Here is a 25836-nt window from a genome sequence, read left to right as displayed (position 1 = left end):
CATGGAAATCTCCACGCATGGCTGGCGGACTTCCTCTCTAGTCATAGTCAACGTGTGGCCCTGAATGGGTTTCTCTCATGTCCTCTTCCTGTTCAGGCTGGAGTTCCCCAAGGCAGTGTTCTGGGCCCTGTGCTTTTTCTGGTCTTCATCAATGATCTCTCTGACTCTCTTGAAAATCCTCTCTATCTCTTTGCTGATGACTCTACTCTCTGTCGCTCCATTCTTCATCCCTCAGATCGGCAGTCTGCAGCCTCCTCACTCTCTGCAGACCTTGACAAAATCACAGACTGGGCAAACAAGTGGAACATGTCTTTCAATCCTGACAAATCTCACACTCTTACGATGTCTCTCCGAAAAGACCGACTGGACAACCCTCCCATCCACTTTCTGAATAATCCTCTCCAAGAAGTTCTGTCACTCAAGCTTTTGGGTCTCACTATCTGCCATGATCTTTCCTGGAAAAACCACATTTCAAATCTGGCCTCCAAAGCCAGTCGCCGACTGGGCATCCTCCGTCGTGCTAAGGCCTTCCTTGGCACACCTGAGCTCCTCACCACATACAAGGCTTTCATCCGCAGCTCAATGGAATACTGCTCTCCCCTCTGGGCTGGTGCTCCTGCCTCACACCTAGCTCGCCTTCGCGCTGTTGAAACCAAAGCATTCAGAATCATTGGAATCTCCCGCGATGAAGCTAACTCCAAGGGCCTCTCACTCACTCACCGCAGGCAGGTTGGTGGTCTTTCCGTCTTCTACCGACTCCTCTCTGGCCTTTCCCCCCCAGCTCTCTCTGGGCTCTGTCCCGCAAATATTCCTCCAGGTTGCACAAGATCTGCCTGCAACCCTCTTTTGGTTAAACTGCCAAAATCAAGACTCTCTGCTCACCTTCACTCCTTCATTCCTCTTTTCTCCCGCCTCTGGAACAAACTCCCTCACTCTCTTCAATCCCACTCCACCCTCCAAGTCTTTAAAACAGCTGTTCACCACCATATCTTATCTTCCCCCATCCAAAACCTTGATCTTTTCTACCCCTGCTAATTTCACCCCAATTCCCCTTTTTGAAATACCAACTTCTGTCCTGGAAGTCCTTGGTGTCCTTGTGCTTTATACTTCTCCCTCCCCCCCCCCCTTCCCATGCCTCCTCGCCCCAGGCCCTCTCCCTTCCACACATCTCCCTGCTCTCGGATGTTGTGTTTGTGTGCTTCCCCTTTTCTCCCCATCTTGTCTTCCGCTCTCTCTTTTTGTGTATTTTGTTTGTCTGGTCGATTTGTTTGTGAAGTAAATGTTAGCTCTTTCACGAGCCTCGATTCAGAATACCAAAAAAAAAAAAGAAAAAAAAAGAAGAAGAGCAGCAGACATTTGCAGGGAAGTTAGTCATAACCAAGGCCAGAAGAGAAGATACTCCATTGACTGAGATCCGGGTCGGGAAATTGACAGATTGTGTCGGTCCCAATGAGTCGCAGAAGTCCTTTGCTGAGGTGCCATGGCTGGTGAGAGATGAACCCACACCCAGCCAGCTGGCATGATGACAGTTGAAGTTGCCACATATGAGGAAGAGAGAGTTTGGATGAGTTGATAGAAGTTGGTCCATGTTGTCCGACAGCGAAATGTAAATGGAGTCATCACTGTTTGGAGGATGGTACAGAACACATATGAACAAAAGGTGGGAGCGGAGAGGAAGCCATAGCCAGAGGTACTCCTGGGGGTGGGGTGGAGAGAGGGCAGTGCAGGGAGAGTGAGGAAGACAGTTTTTGATAAAGATAGCAACCCCACCACCAGGACGAGGCTCAGGTCTATCATACCGGAGGAGGGAGTAACCAGGAAGAGATATTAAGGAATCAGAGACATCTTGAAGGAGGAAAGTTTCTGTTAAGCAGATCAAGTCTGGATTGCCAGAGGCAACCTGAATGGAGAGATCAATCAGGTTTGAGCGAAGGCCCCGGATGTTTGAGGTCCATACCGTTAATGAGGAGAGAGGGGGAGCATCGGGTGCAGGACAGGGGAGGGGAGGGGTAGGGTGAGATGAAGGGTGAGAGGGGGATGTAGGAAGAGCAGTTGATAGTGTGTCAGAGATTACAGAAGAGTTACAAGAAAGGGAAGGATGAGGAGGACGAAAGGTTTGATGGTGATGGGATGAGGCACAGTGAGGGGTTGTTTGAGGGGGGGGGCAGAGGAAAGTAGAAGGTTGGGGGAGGTGGAGATATGACATAGAAGGGAGATGAAGTGGGGAGGAGGCAGCGTTGAGGAGGAGGAGGGGGGGGGGATGTGGGAGAATTGGAAAGGGATGGTAGGGGGGGGGGGAGATTTGAAGGGGAAGGGATGGGGGGGGGGAGTTTTGAAGGGGAGGGGTGAGGGGGAGTTTGTGAGGGGAGGGGCGAGGGGGGAGATTTGGCGGGGAGGGGCGAGGGGGGAGTTTAGAATGTGGATGATTAATGAAAGACTAACATTTATAACAAATTGGGTTTATTGTGATTTTCAAGTCAGAGATCCGCTTAAGAACGATAGACAAGGGGTGGAATGAAGGTGAGTTTATAGAATGTAGTGAGGAAGAATTATTATAACGGATTGAATTTTTTTTTGAAGAGGAAATTGAAAACGGCCTTTTAAATAGGAAGAAAAACAGCGTGTTGTAATATACCACTGAATAAAACATTGCAGGGGAAAGATTAAACATTTAAATAATATTAAAACAGAACCGTGAAGAGCAATCTTGTATTCATAAAATACCAGCGGGGAGAGGGCCTAGAGGGACAACGACGAGTCTCGTGAACAGGGCAAACGGTGGAAGGCAAGGAGATAATGGGGCGGGGCGAGAGCGCACCTGGACAGAAGCACACGAAACAGCACACATGGAGAAAAGGAAATAAATGTTTGGGTTTTTTTGGGTGGGAGGGGGGGGGGCATTTAAAACGTTACACAAAGAGTAGAAGTTCGGGGAAGAAGGGAAAAATCTAAGAACCAAGCAAAACACGAAGTAAGGAACTTATATTAAGTTAACAACCACCGACGGGGGAAGCCTCAGGCTACAAGGCCACACACGCGGGGCAAACAGAAAACGATTAATTTATTACGAGTTACAGGAAATTCAAACCAAAACGAACGAGAAACAAACAATAATGGAAAGACGATAAAATAACGAGTGGAAATTTGACAAACACACGAATGGAAAAATAACTTAACTTTTGATGCCTGGAGAGAACAAAAGTCGCCACCTCGATCGAGAACCGGAAGCGGAAGTCCGTATCATTAAAACCATAAACGTGCATTAAAACCATAAACGTGCGTTAAAACCATAAACGTGCATTAAAACGGGCCTACCTGGCATTCTTTTTGCCTAAAAACAAACCTTTGAGGATGTTCACAAGTATGTTTGGCGAGGTTGGAACTCAGAACCTTGGGATCCCAAGCCCACCACCCAAACCATTAGGCCAACACAAGGTGATCCTGTGGGAGTATAATTCACCTTTCCTTTACCTCTCTTGTTGGGGTATCGTTCCGGGGGGAGTTGTGCTGCAGGGTGTGACGATGGTGCGGCCATTCTTGTTACATGCTTGAGACATTGGACTCTTTTCAACCCCTTGGACCCGAACTATTGTTGGAATGTACCGTTTAGACCATCTGGAACGATTCAGGTGCACACCACGCAAACATATGTAGTCTTGCAAAACACAGACTGTACTTTTTTCAGCAATTGTGCAAACTCAACCACCCAGAGGGTGGGGACTCAGCTGGTTTATAACTTTATATAATGATCCACTGAATGAAATGAAAACGTTCGTTGAGGTATGTTAATTACCATGGTTGTTAACATCCCCAAGTGATGTTAATCTAACAATGAAGTGTAATGTATAAAACTAGCAAGTTGCCCGTGCCCACATGGGATTCGAAATGGGGTAGGGATGGAGATGGCAAAAATACAAATGGTGTCTTCTGTCGAGCCGGAAATCTGGGAGCAACGATTCACATTTATTGCCACGTCTGATGCAATTTAAATGGTCTAATGGTGGCGAGGTGCTCCATTTGAAATTGTTCGATTATATGTAGCTTTTTGATTTTCAGGGTCTGCAATAGCAACTTGTTTTGGTGTTGAAACCAGCAATCAATTGCAAGTTAATAGTACGATGAACCAGTGAGTTATCGTATGAAGTTATCAATTGACACACTCTCTCTCTCTGTTTTACTGAATTTTACTTTGCTCTCCAGAACATGAACAAGTGGAGTCCTGAACGAGCGATCATGCTCCCTTGGATCGTTTTATTCCTTTCGGGTGAGATTTTTTTTCCTCTTTAACTCTTCTTTACCTTCTCCACTCTTTTCCCTCCTCTAAATTATCTGATAAATGTTCCTTGTTGAGTGCAAATGATGAACATGTTTGTATTTACTGTATTTGCACTTATTCTGTGCATTGGTGTCAAGTGCTCATCCTTAACATTTGAATTAAAAGTGAAAAACTTTGTATCTGAATGGACTGCAGAGTTAGTTTGAGAAAATAGTTGTTTCTGGAATCGGTCAGTACATGAGGTGAGCAGCTGGTCTCCATGGAAACGGTGAACAATGTCATGTTGAAATGCGTTCTCGTGAATCGCATATCAATTTCCGCTTTATCGTCATGGTATACACCACGGGCTTTGCACTCCAGTACTTGTTACCCCGCACTCGCGAAGCGAAAAGCAGGGTTAGGCATTCAGGTGCGTCCGTACATGCATACGTGTGGCGTGCCTGCGTTTTTAAAATTCATTTTCTCGGAAATCGTTGGTCTGATTGACACGAAATTTTACCATTGGAGCACCTCATCCTGTAGAATTCTTTTATGATAATTATGATGTAATAGGTCACGTGGTACAGCGGCCATCTTGGAAAAACTGATAAGCGTTGCACCTCCATCTCCAAAACCGATCCATGGAAAAATTGAATCGTGACTCATTGTAAAGAACTCCACATGGGGAATTGGTGGGGTTAATGATGTCATTGGTGTCATAATTATGACGACATAATTCAACGGGGACAACGCTTAGTCTGATCAGCTTTAAATTTATTGAGCGTGATCTATGCAACAATTATATTAGAGAATATAAATTGATGATGTAATCGCTCACGTGGTCTGGCAGCCATATTGGATCAAAGAAATTTAAAAAAAATCGTTCAAAAGCAGAAGAGTTGGCTCGCACTAAGTTGTCTGCACAGGCTAAGTATTCTATGAATACCATCTACTTTTTATTTATTTATTCAGTTTGCAAATAAAAACAAGACCAATAGTCATGTTAGCTTTAGCAGATCTTCAGCTCTGATTGGTGTATGTTTGAGGGGACATACATACATACATACATACATGCATACATGCATACATACATACATACATACATACGTACATACAGTCACGTGAAAAAGTAAGTACACCCCATGTAAAGTTTTGACTTTTTCAACATATTTCAACATACAGCTATTTGATCTTCATTTCAACAATATTGACAGATAAAGGTGATATAATATAACAAATATCATGAAACATTTACATTTTGTAGTCCATTGTATAATTTAAATCAACATAAATGCAAATTTTGCATGTGGAAAAAGTAAGTACACCCCAACATTTATCACTACTTCAAATACCTAAAATGAGAATCAGGTGCACCAGCTCAGGTGCAAATGATTAGAACATTGTGAGAGAGGATCTTGGAGGAACCTGTCTTATTTAAACCTCAGACATTTAGTTTGGTTTGCCTTGTGTTGTTGAAGTGTGTGGCGTCACCATGCCTAGATCAAAAGAGCTCTCCAGGGCCTTCAGAAAGAAGCTTATAGGTGCCTACGAGACTCCGAAGGGATTTAAAAAGATCTCCAAACAATTTGAAATCAATCATTCGACTGTCCGGAAGATCATCTACAAGTGGAGAAGATTCCAAACAACTGCCAACTTGTTCAGGCCAGTCCGCCCGAGCAAGTTCAGCCCGAGAGCAGACCGCAAGATGCTGAAAGAGGTCTCTAAGAACCCCAGAATGTCATCACGGGACCTACAGGTAGCTCTCGCCATTGTTGATGTCAAAGTGCACGAGTCTACCATTAGAAAGAGGCTGCACAAATTTGATCTACATGGGAGGTGTGCCAGGAGGAAACCTTTGCTGTTCAGAAAGAACATCAGGGCAAGACTAAAGTTTGCCAATGAACACCGAGGCAAAGACCCGCACTTCTGGAACAATGTGCTCTGGACAGATGAGTCAAAGGTAGAGCTATTTGGCCACAGCACCAGAAGACATGTTTGTTGAAAACCAAAGACAGCATTTGACCACAAGAACCTGATACCAACTGTAAAGCATGGTGGTGGAAATATTATGGTTTGTGGCAGCTTTGCTGCATCAGGGCCTGGGCAGCTCACCATCATAGAATCCACTATGAATTCTTCATTGTACCAGGGTGCTTGAGGATAATGTGAGGCCATCTGTTGGAAAGTTGAAGCTCAACCGAAGGTGGACCTTGCAACATGACAATGACCCTAAACATACCAGTAAATCGACCAAGGAATGGCTGAAAAGAAAGAAATGGAGGGTTCTGGAATGGCCAAGTCAAAGCCCGGATCTAAATCCTATCGAGATGTTGTGGGGGGATTTGAAACGAGCTGTGCATGCAAGAAACCCCTCAAACATCGCACAGCTGAAAGAATTCTGCATGGAGGAGTGGGCAAAAATTTCTCCCAGTCGATGTCAGAGACTGAATGAATGAATGAATGATCGTTTTAAGGCCATTTTCCCCGCTAAAGCGTGGTTAGCCTTGCGGGCCCCATGACAATTATGGTTCCATGGTTGAGGCAATGTTTTTATGGCCAGATGCCCTTCCTGACGCCAACCCTTGGTCACCTCTTACGATGCGCAGGGATACGGTGTTCCTATACTAAACCAGGGTACACACTGGGATCATTCATCCCAGCAAGCTGGTACTCAATTTGCCAACCTCAGAAGGATGACAGGCTGAGTCAACCCCCCTGGCCTTAATTCAGCGATCGACTGGGATTCGAACCCAGGATCCTCGGATCCTAAGCCGGCACCCTAACCGCTAAGCCAACACCAGGGATACTGGTAGACAGTTATAAGAAACGCCCACTTGAGGTTGTTTCTGCCAAAGGGGGCAATACCACCTATTAGGGCCAAGGTTGTACTTACTTTTTCCACATGCGAAATTTGCATTTATGTTTATTTAAATTATACAATGGACTACAAAATGTAAATGTTTCATGATATTTGTTATATTATATCACCTTTATCTATCAATATTGTTGAAATGAAGATCAAATACCTGTATGTTGAAATATGTTGAAAAAGTCAAAACTTTACATGGGGTGTACTTACTTTTTCACGTGACTGTACATACACACATACATACACACATACATACACACATACATACATACATACATACATACATACATACATACATATGGACAGACAAACTGTTCTAGACGGCTTTGCTCCTTGGGCCTACACTCCAAAATAAGTATTCCTTTTTGTTTAAAGTCTTATGATTATGTTAGTATGATTCTACATGATGCCCTGTCTCCTAGCAATCATAGAAATTGGTTTAAAATTCGGTGATACTGTGTTACATACCTTTAGTCGGTGTGGTATACTGTCCTGCTTTATTCTACCAGGTGTGCGCCCAGAGGTATTACCCTATTTTTATAGGCACGACTAAGAAATCTCTAAACTGTGAAACCATAGTTTATTCCTCAGTGAAAACTTTACTAAATTTATTCGTTGTGTTATTTTGATCTCCTTAGTGCCCACGAGCCAAGCTGACATGTCCAGCATCAAAGCGTCTCCTGGAGAAAATGTCACCATCAACTCAACCTTTGCTGTTCATCCAGATAAGAGCAGCTTAATCTCCATTTGGTGGAAGTGGAAACCAGTGGATGAAGTTGCTGAAATTGAGGTTTGTTTCACTTTTATCTCTTCCCTCCTTTGTACTCGGAAGACATTTTATCAGGAATCACAAAGTTTCCTGTGTTAGTTTTTCTGGAGCAACTGCAGGACCCTCATAGTTGTGTTTTGCTTTGCCCAGAAAATACTTCATTTCTCTGCCTCTGCAGCTGAAGGCCCGAGGTATTGTTTTCAGATTGTACTTCTGTTTTCAGAGTGGGTTTTTTTTCTGTTACCACAATTTTAAAGCTGCAGTTAAGCTCATGAAATCACTTGTCTGATGTCCCGGGTCATCCAAAAATTTTTATGATGCAAACAACTATGATGCACGAAAGGTCAAGGTCAAGGTCAAATGGTGGTCTGATAAAAAAAAAATCAGGCTTTTTTGCAACTGTTAGTCCCATGGACACGAAATTTTGACCATAGTAGCGCCTCTTCCTGTAAAAATTGTTAATTATGACATCATAGGTCACGTGCTTTTGGCGCCATCTTGGAAAAACCGAAAAACATCGCACCTCTGCAGAGTCGTGGCAAAAAATATTGGCACCTTGCACCTTTTTCAAATAATTCACCATTTGTTCCAGAAAATAGTTGAAATTTAAAAATCTTTTGGTGTCCACAAATATATTTCATTGGTTTGCAGTGGAACAAAACAAAAAAAGCTGAAAAAAAACTACTAAATCTGAGCTTATTCCACACAGAAACACTAAAATGGCTCGGACAATGTTATTGGCACCTTTTGGAAGTTTTTGGAAATAATTGGATTTCAAGCAGCTGATTCTCCTTTACTTTTGAATTGAACTCACGTGAGGTGAGATGCAGGTGCCTGTGATATAAAAATCACTCATTCAACCAGTTTGAAAAGAGAAAAGGAGTCATTCTGTTGGTTTGTGTCACTGTGTGTGCCACAATGAGCATGGAGAAAAGAAAGAAAACCAGAGAAATGTCTGAGGAGGTCAGACACAAGATTGTAGCCAAGCAAGGACAACCTCAAGGCTACAAGTCCATCTCCAGAGACCTTGATGTTCCTGTGTCCAACGTATGCAATGTTATCAGGAAGTTTAAGGCCCATGGCACTGTAGCCAACCTCCCTTGACGTGGCCGCAAGAATAAATTGATCAAAGATTGCCACGAAGGATTGTTTGAATGGTGGATGAAGCACCTTAACTGCCAAACAGATTTGATCTGACCTTCAGACACAAGGTACGACAGTTTCAACTCGTACCATCCGTCGCCAGCTTGATGAAAGGGGGTTCTACATTAGGAGACCCAGGAGGACCCCACTGCTGAGACAGAGACATAAGAAAGCCCAACTGGAGTTTTCCGAAACACACCTGAACAAGCCAAAATCCTTCTGGGAGAATGTCCTGTGGACAGATGAGACCACATTAGAGCTTTTTTTTAAAAGCACATCATCTCTATGTTTACAGAAAACAAAATGAAGCCTTCAAAGAAAAGAACACCTTCCCTACAGTCAAACATGGAGGAGGTCCAGTGATGTTTTGGGGTTGCTGTGCTGCCTCTGGCATTGGGTGCCTTGAATGTGTGCATGGCATCATTAAATCAGGAGATTACCAAGACATTTTGGAGTGCAATGTTCAACCCAGTGTCAGAAAGCTGGGTCTCCGTCGAAGGTCATGGGTCTTGCAGCAGGACAATGACCCCAAACACACTTCCAAAAGCACCCAGGAATGATTCAAAACAAAACGCTGGACGGTTCTGAAGTGGCCAGCAATGAGTCCAGATCTAAATCCCATTGAACACCTGCGGGGAGATCTGAAAACAGCAGGTGGGAGAAGGCACCCTTCAAATCTGGGAGAACTGGAGCAGTTTGCACAAGAGTGGGCCGGACTGCCAGTAGAGAGGTGTAGGAAGCTCATTCATGGCTATCGGAAGCACTTGACTGCAGTTATTTTGTCCAAAGTCTGTGCTATCAAATATTAAAGTGCTACCAAATATTAAAGTGCTACCAAATTATCAAATTGATTTTGCATCTAGTTTGTGTGCTACCAAATATTAAAGTGCTACCAAATATTAAAGTGCTACCAAATATTATCAAATTGATTTTTGCATCTAGTTTGTGTGCTACCAAATATATAGTCTTGGGTTTCAATAATTTTGTCAATGCCATTTCTTTTTATTTTCTGATTTAAAATGATATATGAAATGCTGAATCAAAAACAAAGGTCTGTACTATTAACAGTGAAATAAAGAATTGTGGAGACCAAATACGTCAATTTCAACTTATATTGAGAGAAAATTGTGAGTTATTTGAAAAAAGTGAAAGGGTGCCAATATTTTTGGCCACGACTATCTCCGAAACCTTTCCATGGAAAAAATTGAAATGTGATTCATTGTAAAGAACTCAGCATGGGGAATATGTTGTTAGCGATGACGTCATTGTTGCCTTAATTATGACGTCATAATTCAACAGGGACAACACTTGGACTGATCACTTTGAAATTTCTTGAGCATTATCTATGCAACAATTATATTAGAGAATATAAATTTTTGATGTAATCGCTCACGTGTTCTGGCAGCCATATTGGATCAATGAAAAAAAAATAAGCCTTCAAAAACAGAATTTGGCTTGCATCAAATTGACTGTGCAGGTTAAGTATTGTTCCATTTTTTGGGGGTAGGCAATGGAATACCTTAAGGCCAGGTAGGGTTGCATAGGTAGTGTGCTCCGACTGTCGTGAAGAAACCTCCATGTACATAAGTTGGGAATCCGTTCGACCGGATGTCGTGTAAGGTCGTACATTTGTCCCCCATGGCGATGGATGGGGCTATGTTAATTAGGTAGGGTTTAAGGGCACTTGATCCCCTGTATGTAATTGCCTCTGTGATTTTTCCATTGTTCCTTATGCCACTACACTACACACACTACCAGCCAGCGATCGGCACGTAATTAACAACACCAAATAAAGTCACCGAAACCAGGAAATTCAATTGCCGCTGACGCCGCCAGCCGAGTCATCATCGGGGACAGCGGGAGGGGCCATGGGCCCCGCCCCGAGGGGTGGTGATTGGTCTGGCCAATCGAGCGATGAGATGGACTCTGTGATTGGAGCGCGCGGGTGACATGAGTTAGAAGGTTCCAGGACCAGGAACGAAAAGGCAGAGCATCGCCATTTTCTCTCTTTTTGTGTCCTGAGCTGATGAAAGGCGGTCGCAGTTCATGCTCCTTTTCTCTTCCTCACTCTTGGTCCTGGCTTTGATCGCAGGCGGGCACATTTGTATTCTCTCTCTCTTGCTTGTGGACTCTTGGCGCTCTTGGTTCGTGGCTTTGTGATGGCTATGTGCCGTGCCGTGTGAGACCGGAGATACTGCGGTGCTTTGTGGAAGGAGGGACGAGAAAGGAGCGAGGGCCTGAGTGCTGCACGTCGACGGCTGGGGTGAACGCAGCTGCGCACCAAGGCCTGTTTTCCCACGCGGTGGCCGACGGGGTTGAGGACAGCTTGAAGAGACCGCAGAGTGCAGGCAAATGCACCAAACACATTTATTTTTCATTTTATCATCTCCTTGTGCTGTTTTACGAGTCCGTATGGGGGGCGCCTCAATTTAGGAATTAGTTTTACTGTGCATTTTCTTGTTACTTGGCATTATGTTTTATTAAGCCTGTTTATTTGTTGCATTTTAATTTCATGTCGGCATTGTTTGATTATCGTGGTTCGAGGATGCTCCAGTGGAAACCGTGCAGGTCAGCTTCGTCACCCTCCGGTCCCGCGTGTGTAAAGAAGAGCCACCATTGTTTGATTGAACACCTCAGAGATTAAGCTCGTTTCGCCACCCGTCACCTTGGGGGATCTTAATTCCCCCGGGAACACGATTGTATTCAATGAATTCCATCTAGTTTGTGTACATGTTCTATGTACGGCCACATCTTTTAATTTACAAGCTCCAAACTCAGGGTACAAATACAACTTTGCCTGTGGGATAACATAGGCTATCATGTGGCCGAGGCCTCATGCGGAGATGTGGGGGGTGGGAGGGGTTGAAATTGGTAATCCACACAGGCCGATATTGGCAGCTTTTCGGTAATAATCATCAGCCGCTTACCGATTAGAGTACCATTTTGTGTACAACCCAAAAATGTTGAGTAGTTTCACCCTTGTTTAGGGTGAATTTCAATAAACAAAAAACAGTGTTGAATTATAGACGTTTCAATGAGATGTGCGTAAACATTCCTTACAAACAGCTCACATTGGTAGTAAACATTTAGCTCGGTAATTTGGAAAACGTGTTACTACGGCAAACGGCTCCGGAATTGGGTGTTATCAAATTGATTTTGCTTTGAAAGTCACAGAGAAACGTGACCTTTCCAAAAACTCCAAGTTCATAAAAATTATCCAATTATTGCTTTCGATTGCACAAATCGATTGAATTTCTGTACAATTTGATGAATTTGATGATGAAATGTACAAATTGATGAATCAATTTTGATTAAATTGTACAAACAGCTGCTTGTACAAGTTAAAGCGCGATCACTCATACGCTGCAGAGGTTATCAGGTAAAACTGACTGTACCTTCTTGCTGTCAAGTACGTCTTGACATCATACGTTCCATGTGTACACGAGTGCATCAGAAGCGTTAGTTATATAATTTTTTCACATTCAAAGGCGGCCATCTGTATTCTAGGCCTCGTCTGTATTCTGGGCCTCGTCTGTATTCTGGGCCTCGTCTGTATTCTGGGCCTCGAGCAAAAGGGGCACATTTGAGGTGTAGTCTTTGACAGCCCCATGATATAACATGTTAACTTGTACGTATGTTATGAGTGCATGCTGCATTTCTGGTTCATGGTGCGCTGGCTTGAACATTTTGTTGAATTGAAAGTTGAAAGTCCAGAATTATTTGGAATTACTTTCTGATTAATATCCTGCTTGATCAAACTTTGGATGATCGATTTACTTTACTTGTGCTGTACGAACAATTGTTCGGATCGGAATCCCTGTGTAACTCGGGGGCTCCCTGTACTTTTTGTTGTTGTTTCGTATGCAACCTGTGGCTGCTGGTTGCATCGTTTTTCTGGAAGTGCATTTGTGCCACTGATGCAGTGCCCCAATTACCAGTGAGCTGGTACTCAATTTGCCGACCTTGGAAGGATGACAGGCTGAGTGAACCCCTTCCCCCCTCCCGGTGTTAATTCCACGATCGACCGGGATTCGAACTGAGGATCGTTGGATCCCAAGCCAGCACCCTAAACGATGTTTTTTATTTATCTATTATTTACTTATTTATGATTATTATTAAATCGTTATCAGTAAAATGTTCTGATTGGCCCAGCAGTAATATATACAGCAATATTTCACTTGGTGTTGTCGTTCCAGAAGGACACAATGTTAAGTGGGGTATAATTTCCCATGGACTTGGACGTATTAATGATGCGTTCCGACGATGTTATCATTGTAATTATATTTATTGTACAATTATACATTGTAACTTCCATTAGCATCATCGTTTTGCATGATGCAGATAAACATTTCCGCATATAGATGCCAAAATAATACATATCTGAAAAAATTACACTTAGTAAATAAATTAACAAGTTCACAAGTTCTTAATTCCTGGTGATTTCATTTGAAATATTCGTGTTTTTGTTCCAGATTTTTTTACATTATGGGGAATCCCACATCATTCCCAACACTCGTTTCTCCAATCGTTTGATTGTTACTGGAAACATAAATGTTGGCGTCGCATCTCTACTCATCAACAACGTCACCTCATTGGACTCTGGGATCTTTACCTGTGAGCATCGTCTCACTGCGCGTGTCATTTCCCAAACCATTCTGAGTGTTCGACTTCTCGAAGAACAGGAGACAAAGATCTGTCCCACAGGTAATCAATCACCTTTATTGTATTACCGCTATCACATGATTAATCATTGAATAATCTTCCGATTATAACAAGGTACAGATATTATTAAAATACATTTTCATGATTATTTAATTCACTCTATCAATGAAATGTAAATTTCTAAGTTGATCCAACACATCAATTGTAAAATCAACACAAAGTTTATGGTACATTTTATTAAATGTTATTGTTATATGTTTAATTGAAGCATGTGACAATGTGTCACCAATGTTATCTCTCTTCTTCACTCAAACACTCAGAATATTTCATGTTTAGTATCTTGATATGAATATCCGGAAGTCGGTAGATTCCTCCAAAGGGAATGGCACAGACACTCCACAGGTTTAACAGAACACAAATCTTCAAAAAGATTAACAAAATACAGAATTGAAACGATAAAGTACCTCCTAGGTGTTTGTGGAGAATTTCACATCCAGTAACACTTGTGAGACCTGGACAGCATCGTTGAACCACAAAACTTTTTGAGATCTCTGAAGTTGTTCATAATTCCCGTTGCTGCAATAATCACAGGTACAATTTTTGTGTTCTTCAGATTCCAGGATCTTTTCACTTCATTTTTGAGGTCTTGGTATTTGGTTATTTGTTTGATTTCTGTTTTGATTAAGCTGAAATCGCTGGATATTGAAACCTCAATTAATAAATGCTCGTTTTTACCTTCCTTGTACCGAAGTACCATATGCGGTCGCAATGCTTTGTTGGCTCACCTGGAACGAAGTTCAGGGGAGCTTATGTTGTGGCGCGTTGTCGGTCCGACCGTCCGTCCGTAAACACTTGCAACTTCATCTCCGAAACCACTCATGGGATTATGACTAAATTTGACACAAATTATACTTGTTGCGTTGTGACTAAAAGTTGTTCATGGCATTAGAAAAAAAACGCGGTCTAAGGGGGTTTACCGGGGGTCAAAGTGGATCCAGGTTTGACCCCTCCCCACACCCCCTCCCCCACCCCCCAAAAAGGAATTTCCTTTCTTCTCCCAAACTACACACATTATTTAGATGAAACTTGACTACAACCGACATCACCCATGTTGTACCAAAAATTTTTGTATACTGAATCGAGGCTCGTGAAAGAGCGAACATTTATTTCACAAACAAATCAACCAGACAAACAAAATATATAAAAAGAGGGAGCGAAAGACAAGATGGGGAGAGAAGGGGAAGCACACAAACACAACATTTGAGAGCAGGGAGAAGTGTGGGAGAGAGAGGGCTTGGGGGGAGGAGGTGTGGTAAGGGGGGGGGGGGGGGAGGGGTATAAAACACAAGGACACCAAGGACTTCCAGGACAGAAGTTGGTATTTCAACAAAAAAAAAAAAGTGTAGGATTTTGGGTGAAATTAGCGGGGGTAGAAAAGATCAAGGTTTTGGATGGGGGAAGATAAAAGTTGGCGGTGAACAGCTGTTTTAAAGACTTGGAGGGAGGAGTGGGATTGAAGAGAGTGAGGGAGTTTGTTCCAGAGGCAGGAGAAAAGAGGAATGAAGGAGTGAAGGTGAGTAGAGAGCCTAGATTTTGGCAGTTTAACCATAAGAGGGTTGCAGGCAGATCTTGTGCGACCTGTAGGAATATTTGGGGGACAGAGCACAGTGAGAGCTGGGGGAGCAAGGCCGGAAAGGAGTCGCTAGAAGACAAGGACCACCAACAGTCCAACATGCCTGCGGTGAGTGAGTGAAAGGCCCTCAAAGTTAGTTTCATTGCAGGAGTTAGCTTAATCGCTTCATCTTCATTTGTTTGGGACATTCTGGTTATTAATATGGAAGAGAAGGTTTCAACAACTTGTAAGAAGATTATCTCGAAATTTCTTGTGAAGGGATGTATGAGGATGGGGGTGGGAGGCCAGTGACAGAGAGGGGTGCAGTGTTGAGGACATTAGAAGGATTTTTCAAAGAGCTGTTGAACCCGGGAGGAAGCAACAGCAAGCTGGAACTTCCGTGTTATGCAGATGGGAAAGCTGTTCGTTTAAACCCAGTAAATGGAGAGATTTTCAGGGTTCACATTGCTGCACTTGTTTTTTTAGGTCCCTAAAGATTATCTGTTTAATAAGTTTACGGCATTAACAAAAATGGGGCCTGAGGTGGTCTTCAGGGGTGTTGCCCCCAAGAATAGGTATTTGCTTTCTTCTGAGAAACCGCACATACAATTCCGATGAAACTTGACTACAACGTTCCGATCATCACCCATGATGTACCAACGTTGGTTGCCGGCATTTAAAAAATCGGGGTCTAAGGCGGTCTATGGTGGAGGGGAGGGCATGTTTCCCCCCCCCCCCCCCCCCCCCAAGTAGGTATTTGCTCTTTTCTATGAAATTACATCCACAATTTCAATGAAACCTCACCACAATCTTAATCACCCATGATGTACCAGTGTTTGCTCAAGGTGTAACAAAAATTGGGGCCTGAGGAGGTACGGGGTGGGGGCAGGGGTCTTACCCCCGAAAAGTTTTTTTTGTTTGTTCTGTTTAAAGTCTTATGATTATGTCAGTATGATTCTACATGCTGCTCTGTCTTCTTGCAACCATTGAAATTTGTTTAAAATACCTTGTCTTTGTAGTACACTTTATTTCACAAGGTGAGCACCAGGGGTATTGCCCCGATTTGTTAAGCTTCATGCTCGATGGGATCATTAGGTTCTTACTTCATTATTCTTGATGAACGCTTTTGGTTCATGCTTCTGAGTTTTGTGGAACTGGGATATTGAGACTTTTGCAGATGTGCCGGTGGATTACTCAACACACTTTGTGCCTTTATGTGTACAGCTGTTCTGACATGAGTTTTTTACATCCCAATAGGAGGTGGCTCGCACTTTCTGTTTCTACCTTGCAGAATCTGCACTATCCGATTGATTCAGTCCCACTATTTTCTTAAAGCCATTGGTGTAGTATCCTTGGTCTTGGACATTTACAATTATTTGATTCTCCATCACAGTTGAGCTGACCTCTTCTTTGCCATTCCAATGATCCTTCTATGTCTTTGCCCAGTCTATCCAACTCTTCTTACTGCGTAGCCCATCGGGCAGAGTCATCTCGAACAGTGTTTGTCCATCCGTCCGTCTGCATGTATGTATGTATGTATGTATGGATGTACGTCCCCTCAAACGTATACCAATCAGAGCTGAAAATCTGGTCACATGACATGGTGATGTGATTACGTCTGATGTCATTACGGCGGTACGGCGGCTGACTCCGCACACCGCCATTTTGATTTATATGCCATTCAGGCCGAACATATCGTCGAACCTGTCATATATCACAATCGCCATGCTCTGCCTTTACGTTTTTCATTCAGTGTGAAACACAAACAAACCGATTGTTAAAATGATCATCAAGTATCGAAAGCATCGGTATTACGGCTCTTCCAACAATACGGTACATATAGGCCTTAGGCGTTATGACTCACTGTCCGCTTTGGACAAATTAAACCCAGGTTTCTTAATACAGTGGTATAGTTTCAGTAGTATCGTTTTTGTAGTAATAATATTATTATGGTAAATATAACCACAACACTTTAATCCCAATGTCGTGAATGGAAAGTTGATTTAATTGAAGCGGTGTAAAAGTGGAAGTAAGGAATTACCTTGATTTTTTTTTTTTTAATAATATAATTTTCGTAATAATAACGTAACTTTATTATGATAGTAAATCTAATCATAACAGTAATCCCTTTGTAGTGACCAACGTTACTGGAGGTTAAATATATATCTCATATACATAAAAGTAGCGGAAGTTTTGTGTCCGACCGTCATGCCACGTCATTTTGTATATGATGTCATTGTGGCGTAAACACCCGCTCAGTTCGAGTTTGGCAGGGAAAGGTAATTCCTCTTTGGGGTATATAGATTACAGTCGATCTATGGTCGGGTCTCAAGAACATTGGGTGTGTGTTCATTTGCCAAGTTTCTTGTGAAGAGATCGCCAAGTGGTTAAAGCATTCGAGCAAGCACTCCATACAAAACCCTTAAGGAATGGCTGGCTTGGCAAGCGCTAGCTAGCAGCTTGGTAAATGAGCACACCTCCAACCCTTGTGGGGTATATAGATTACAGTAGATCTTCACTCAGTTCTGGAAATAAAACCTACCTCACGGATGTCTGGATTCCTCCAAATTTCTTTGTTTAATGTTATAAACAGCATTAGTGACTGTTTAAAAAGCTAATCATGTGTGTTTGTGGTTTATAATATTTTACAAGCCCGGCTACACCGCTGTTAGACTTTTGGTCTTGTTTTTTATATCCTCCTGCTATTATCATTCTCCCAGTTGTTGTCATTCTGTGCACTTGGTTGAATTCCATCAGGAATATCTCCATCTCGGCAGGCACATTTTCAGGATGCATAGATTTTTTTTAGAACATTGTGGAAAGTGAGTCTGTTGATATCAACTTTGTTTGTTTTGATACATAGTTTCTTGTTTTCCGCTTGTGGCCAATTCATAATTCCGCAGCTGTATTGGAATACTGGTCGTGCTTGTTGGTTCGTGGCTTCGATTTGTTCATTGGTTTTACGTGTTCACTCCCGAAACTCCAGTTACGGTGCCCCTCAGAGTCTCGAGAGGGAATACGGCAGAAAGATTTGTTATTTTGAGTGTTCTAATAAACCATGGTAAAACCACACAAATGCAATTGCGGAGAACAAAACAAGTAAGTGTATGAAGAACTCTCACATACACAATAATAACACTCAAAGAAAGTACCATGAAAATATCACTTGCATCAAATTAACAATACCTTTGATGGTACCATCATGCCCCAATGCTCTCAAAGCAATAAACTCATGATACGCCAAACATGAGTGTCATGTAACACTCCCAAAGTCCGTGCACAAATCCCCATGTGGGGTGAAGGTTGAAGTCGTGCAGAACGACAAGAACAGGCAGGTATCGGTACGGCGGCGGACGAGTAGTTACGAGGTGAGAGGTCGATATGGGAATTGAGATGATATTGAAACCAACGGCCCTCCACACGATGATGTCGATATGGGAATCCCCAAAGACAAAACACGATGCACCAGACAGACGGCTTCCTCGAGGGGAAATAGCGGATCAGCTTGTAATGGAGGCTCTTGCTTCCCCGCCAACACTAGCTCATGCTTGGTAATAAAACCTAAGAGGCGGGTTTAATTGCAATTGCAATATAGGATGATGTCGCAGGCAATCCCTTTCACGGGAAGCCTCAACTCATTCACGACCAATATCAAAAAAGTCCGCTCGCAGTCTCGATGCGACTCAGGCCTGTATCTCTCTCATGGCCGTCTCCTCCCTGCCTATCTCCTCCTCTCTCCTCTTCCGGTTTATTTGCTGCGTTTTCCTTTTTCCTTCACAAACATTTATTTTTACCTTTTACAAAAGTCATCTCCATTTCACACAAAAATCTTAACAATATTACCTGAAACTGAAAATCCTAACGGTATATAATAACAACAAGGGCGGAAGTGACGAATCCGTAACACTCCCCACCTTCAAGGAAGAAAGTTTGAACCTGGTGAAAACTTTCTTTCCATACAAAAGTATCTTCAACAACCAAAAGTAATGCTCACACCTATAAAACTACAAATCAAAACTATGGCTGATCAAATCCCTTAAGCAACAAAAATTCCAAACAACGCACAGGAATCCTAAAGGTTAATTCACTCTGGATAAAGCATCGGCGACTACATTGTCTCTGCCCTTTACATGCCGAATTTCCAAGTTAAACTCTTGCAAAGACAAGCTCCTTGAGTTTAATTTCCTTCTGATACTCCATGTCCCATTCCTTTAAGGCCCTTTCAGCTTTCCTTTCTTCTGCTCTTTCCTCTGCTCTTTTCTCCTCGGGTTCCTTTCCTGCTTTCCTTTCCTCTCATTCCTTTTCTGCTTTCAATTCCAACTCTTTTAATCTTTCCTGGCTCTGCAGTTACATCTCCCTTTTCCAGAGTTCCATATTTCCTTTTCCAGAACCCTAACCCTAACCCTAACCCTAATATTTCCTTTTTCCTCTGGCAAACAATCTAATGCTACCTCTTCCCATTTTCTCTCTCGCACTAAATATTCTATCTCCAACGTCTGAATCTCTGCCTTCTTCATATTAACTCGGACCTCCAAGTGACAGTATTTGGCCAATGTCCTAAGTTCCGATCTTTTTAATGTGCCTCATTAGGGGACGTCACAAAATTTTCCACGTCAAACACTATTGTGACTATTAGTTAGCAAACCTGTTAACCTGCACACAAAAATTGTCAAATTTGGGAATGTGAGGGAATGTCAAATTTGGGAATGTTAGGGAATGTCAAATATGGGGATGTTAGGGAATTCAATCCCGGACGAGAATGTTAGGGAATTCAATCCCGGACAAGCCCAAAATTTATTTTACGTGTTACCTCACCAAACTCTGGTTACGGTGCCCCTCAGAGTCTCGAGAGGAAACATGGCAGAAAGATTTGTTATTTTGAGTGTTCCAACAAAACCATGGTAAAACCACAAAAAATGCAATTGGAGAACAAAACAAGTAATTGTATTACGAACTCTTACATACACAATAATAACACTCTTAAAGAAAGTACAATGAAAATATCACTTGCATCAAATGAACAATACATATGATGGTACCATCACTCCCCAATGCTCTCAAAGCAATAAACTCACGATACGCCAAACGTGAGTGTAATGTAACACTCCCAAAGTCTGTGCACAAATCTCCATGTGGGGTGAATTAACAGGGGTAGAAAATATCAAGGTTTTGGATGGGGGAAGATAACAGATGGTGGTGAACAGCTGTTTTAAAGACCTGGAGGGATGAGTGGGATTGAAGAGAGTGAGAGAGTTCGTTCCAGAGGCGGGAGAAATTGACGGGAATACCCACCTGGTCCCCAGGGCTGGTTTTACAATGGCTCCAATGGCACCTCGGCGCCAAGCCCACAATCAGAAGGGGCCCATAATGACAGATACTTTTTTTGAGTGTATACATTGCGATACGTTTAAATAAAGAATATGTTTAATATTTAATGCTACTTTTAAAAAACATGATTTAAATTGAAAAAAAACATACTACCATTTCCTGGTGAGTGACATCACCATACTGTTCATGGCGTACATTCCAGTTGGGATACATTCCAAACAGTTGATTGGCACATCCGAGCTTAGCTCCGACATCACCAGACCTCTGCATCAAAGTTTGTCCAGTCTGTCTTCAAACTGCGACACGTGGCAGAGCTCCGTGATTAACATGGACCAGAGTCTCACGCCGCTCACAGGCGAAGGGGGGAATTTGGGGACCGCTTAATTATTTGTGGGGGGCGAACGGAGTGATTATATATCCACAGGATGCTAATGGCCAAATGGTGCTTGCTTCTTCAGAGGTACATGGTGCACGGAGAATGGAGATGGTTGTGGCTGCTCTTAGCGCAACCTTCCTCACGTTTCCAAGCTGTGGGGTGCGTAGATGAGATAGGAGCAAGGTGGACAGTTCATGTGTGGTTGAAGCGACGTTATGGTTAGCTGGTTGTGGTGTTTTTGGGTCGTGGAGCAATGAACGGCATGTATCGTGTCTTTATGTCATGTAAACTTAAAGGGAAAATTATAATGAAAGCAAAATAAAGTGTAATGAAAAATATACTCAGAGGCAAAAGTTATTGTGACATGGAATTTTGTCATTGGTAATCTTGTGAATGAGTTTTTGGATTTGAACCAGAGAAAGAGTGTTAAAATGGTCGAAGAAACGCAACCAAGCAGTTGTTCGAATTGCATGGTTTTTTTTTTTTTTTTTTTTTTTTTTTTTTTTTGTATACTGAATCGAGGCTCGTGAAAGAGCTAACATTTATTTCACAAACAAATCAACCAGACAAACAAAATATACAAAACGAGGGAGCGGAAGACAAGATGGGGAGAGAAGGGGAAGCACACAACCACAACATTTGAGAGCAGGGAGAAGTGTGGGAGGGAGAGGGCTTGGGGGCAGGAGGCATGGGAAGGGGGGGGGGGGGGGTGGGAGAGGTATAAAACACAAGGGGACCGAAATTAGCGGGGGTAGAAAAGATCAAGGTTTTGGATGGGGGAGGATAAGAGATGGTGGTGAACAGCTGTTTTGAAGACCTGGAGGGTGGAGTGGGATTGAAGAGAGTGAGGGAGTTTGTTCCAGAGGCGGGAGAAAAGAGGAATGAAGGAGTGAAGGTGAGCAGAAAGTCTTGATTTTGGCAGTTTAACCATAAGAGGGTTGCAGGCAGATCTTGTGCGACCTGTAGGAATATTTGGGGGACAGAGCCCAGAGAGAGCTGGGGGGGCAGGGCCAGAGAGGAGTCGGTAGAAGACGGAAAGACCACCAACCTGCCTGCGGTGAGTGAGTGAAAGGCCCTTGGAGTTAGCTTCATCGCGGGAGATTCCAATGATTCTGAACGCTTTGGTTTCAACAGCGTGAAGACGAGCTAGGTGTGAGGCAGGAGCACCAGACCAGAGGGGAGAGCAGTATTCCATAGAGCTGCGGATGAAAGCCTTGTATGTGGTGAGGAGCTCAGGTGTGCCAAGGAAGGACTTCGCACGACGGAGGATGCCCAGTCGGCGACTGGCTTTGGAGGCCAGCTTGGAAATGTGGTTTTCCCAGGAAAGATCATGGCAAATAGTGAGACCCAAAAGCTTGAGTGACAGAACTTCTTGGAGAGGATTATTCAGAAAGTGGATGGGAGGGTTTTCCAGTCGGTCTTTTCGGAGAGACATCGTAAGAGTGTGAGATTTATCAGGATTGAAAGACATGTTCCATTTGTTTGCCCAGTCTGATTTTGTCCAGGTCTGCAGAGAGTGAGGAGGCTGCAGACTGCCAATCTGAGGGATGAGGAATGGAGCGACAGAGAGTAGAGTCGTCAGCAAAGAGATAGAGAGGATTTTCAAGAGAGTCAGAGAGATCATTGATGAAGACCAGAAAAAGCACAGGGCCCAGAACACTACCTTGGGGAACTCCAGCCTGAACAGGAAGAGGAGATGAGAGAAACCCATTCAGGGCCACACGTTGACTATGACCAGAGAGGAAGTCCGCCAGCCATGCGTGGAGATTTCCATGGATACCAAAGGAGGAGAGTTTGGTGAGCAGAGCGGGGTGCCAGACCGTATCGAAGGCACGTGAAATGTCAAGGGAGACAGCTCTAATTTCCTGTTTGGCGTTGAGGACCTCCATCCATTGTTGAGAAAGCAGAAGCAGCATGTCCAGAGTAGAGTGACCAGGTCTGAAACCAAATTGATGATCAGAGATCAAGCCATTGGAGAAGAGGAAAGATTTCATATCTGAAGCAATGATGGATTCCATGACTTTGCTGATAATTGGGAGAAGGCTGATTGGTCTGTAGTTGCTAGGATCTGTTTTTGCACCTTTTTTGTGCAAAGCGGTGATGTTGGCTGATTTCCAAGCAGATGGCAGATGACCTTGAGCAAAAGAGAGGGTGAAGAGAACAGAAAGAGGGAGTGAAAGAGCGGAAGAACATGATTTTAGGACCCGTGGGCTGATGCCGTCAGGACCAGTTGCAGAATCAGAGTTGAGGGTTGACAGAAACTTTTCCACCTTGTCAGGAGGAAAGGACACAGAGTCCAGGAGCAGCTGGGTACGACTGGGTATGGTGGGTACAGAGAGGGATGGGTTTGGGACACAAGATTTAGAGGCAAACACAGAGTTGAGGCATTCAGCTTTTTCACGTGCGGAGTCAGCCGTTAAGCCGTTTGAGGTGAGGGAGGGGAGGGAGGGGATGGAGGGGGAACAAACACCAGAAACAGATTTGACCAGACGCCACCAGGATTTGGAAGAGGGAGACAGATAAGAGAGTTCGGTCTTGAGAACGGTGAGATATTGTTTCCTGGCTCTCCTGAGGGTGGACACACACTTGTTTCGGGCTTTGTGAAAGGAAATGAGATTTCCTTCCGTTGGATTTGCTTTCCAGGAGACGAAAGCAAGTTGTTTCAGGGCAACAGCCTCACCACAAGATTCTGTGTACCATGGACGGGAGGAAGGGTATGACAACTGAAGACGAGATGGGATAAATCTGTGCATGAGAGAGAGCAATTTACTTTGAAAGAATTCCCTGGATGAGTTGATGTCAGAGGCGGTGGAGATGGGAGACCAGTCCAGATGATTGATGGCTGCTTGAAGACCGTGCCAGTTGGCCTGAGTGAAATGCCAGACTCGTCGACGCTGAGGAGGCTCTCTGAGAATGGTCAGAGAGATGTCCACTTTGACAAGCACATGATCAGATGAGCCGATTGTAGCAGAAGAAGAGCAGCATACATTTTCAGGGAAGTTAGTCATAACCAAATCCAGAAGAGAAGATGCTCCGTTGACTGAGATCCGGGTCGGGAAATTGACAGATTGTGTCAGTCCCATTGAGTCGCAGAAGTCCTTTGCTGAAGAGCCATGGCTGGTGAGAGAGGTACCCACACCCAGCCAACTGGCATTGTGACAATTGAAATCACCACATATGAGGAAGAGAGAGTTGGGATGGGTAGATAGAAGTTGGTCCATATTATCAGACAGCGAGATGTAGATGGAGTCATCACTGTTTGGTGGACGGTACAACACACATATGAACAAAAGGTGGGAGCGAAGGGGAAGCCATAGTCAAAGGTATTCCTGGGGGTGAGGTGGAGAGAGGGCAGTGGAGGGCGAGTGAGGAAGAGAGTTTTTTTATAAAGATAGCAACCCCACCTCCAGGACGAGGCTCAGGTCTATCATACCGGAGGAGGGAGTAACCTGGGAGAGATACCAAGGCATCAGAGACATCATGAAGGAGGAAAGTTTCTGTTAAGCAGATCACATCTGGTTTGTCAGAAGCAACCTGTATGGAGAGATCAGTCAAGTTTGAGCGAAGGCCCCGGATGTTTGAGGTCCATACCGTTAATGAAGAGGAAGGGGGAGCATCGGGTACAGAACAGGGGGGGGGGGGGGGTAGGGTAAGATGTGGAAGAGGTAGGGAGAGCTGTTGAAGGTGTGTCAGATTTCAGAGATTTCAGAATAGCTTGGAGAAAGGGAAGAATGGGGCGGACAAAAGGTTTGATGGAGATTGGGTGAGGCACAGTGAGGTGATATTTGAGGAGGGGGAAGAGCGAGGCAGAAGGTTGGGGGAGATGAAGGTGAAAGTTGGAAGGGGGAAGAAGCAGGGAGGATGCTTTGAGGAGGAGGGGTGAGAGGGGAGTCTCGGAGGGGAGGGGTGTGGGGGGAGTTTAGGAGGGAAGGGGGGATGGGGAAGATTTGGAGGGGAGGGGTGAGATTGGATTTTGAAAAGTGTGCGATTCATGGGAAACGAACATTTTTTGCAAAATGAGTTTGAGACCTTCGAGTCAAAAATACGTTTGAGGATGCTGAAGGAGGGGTGGAGTTCTGGATAGTTTAGGGAATGTAGAAAGGAGGAACTGTAAGAGATGGTATTATATATATTTTTTGGAATGAATAGATTTGGTGAGCAAGACGAAAGCATCCTTTTGTAGGAGAAGAAGAAAAAGGTGTTATAATATATGAGAGAAAATATTTGTTCAGGGGAGAGATTATACATTTCTAACCGCGTGATCGCGAACAACGTGAATGAAGAACGAAGGAACAAATAAGAACAACAAATAAATGAATAAGCCCTGAGAAGGAAATATTTTTTGGGTTTTTTTTTTTTTGAGAGATATTAAACAAGGAGGTATGGGGTGAACGACTGGGACGAAACAGAGAACGAAAATAATTGCAGCGCATTCGACGAATCGCTGAGAGAAAAACAAAACCACAAGGTCGGAGACGGTACGGTAGCCTAAGCCTACGAGTACTAGGCCTCAGAATACTCGATACGCATTCACCGACGATTGTGTATACATGTACGAAAAATTAGCACCGAAAATTTTCCAAAAGATACGCTATAGGTACATACACCGAAAGATAGACAAGTTTGCAAGAAGCATGACATATTCGAGAAAAATGGCCAGCAATGTTCACTTTAAAAGGCCAGACAACCAGACGCTAATCATTTCCACTCAATGCAGTCTTAAGAAGTGCAGAAGTCAGAAAAACACCTCTATTCATCGTTCTGGAACAAGTTCGACATGCCACGCCTCGGGGAAATGGTTCTTAATCAGAACAATGTTAAT

General features: G+C 43.6%; 1 protein-coding gene across 1 annotated transcript in view; it reads left to right on the top strand.

Annotated features, from left to right (window-relative positions):
* LOC137417974 (uncharacterized) overlaps window positions 1–25836 on the top strand; it is a 213745-nt gene that overhangs the window by 173477 nt on the left and 14432 nt on the right. Inside the window, exons 2-4 of the mRNA XM_078773590.1 lie at window positions 4201–4264; window positions 7763–7914; window positions 13509–13740. Coding sequence (XP_078629716.1) covers window positions 4204–4264; window positions 7763–7914; window positions 13509–13740 — 445 coding nt within the window. The 5' untranslated portion in view covers window positions 4201–4203. The remainder of the gene's footprint in view (window positions 1–4200; window positions 4265–7762; window positions 7915–13508; window positions 13741–25836) is intronic.

The sequence above is a fragment of the Myxine glutinosa genome, chromosome 1 (assembly GCF_964187855.1).
Source record: "Myxine glutinosa chromosome 1, kmMyxGlut1.1, whole genome shotgun sequence".
In the NCBI taxonomy this organism is placed as follows: domain Eukaryota; kingdom Metazoa; phylum Chordata; class Myxini; order Myxiniformes; family Myxinidae; genus Myxine; species Myxine glutinosa.
This window is presented reverse-complemented; position numbering and strand designations above follow the sequence as displayed.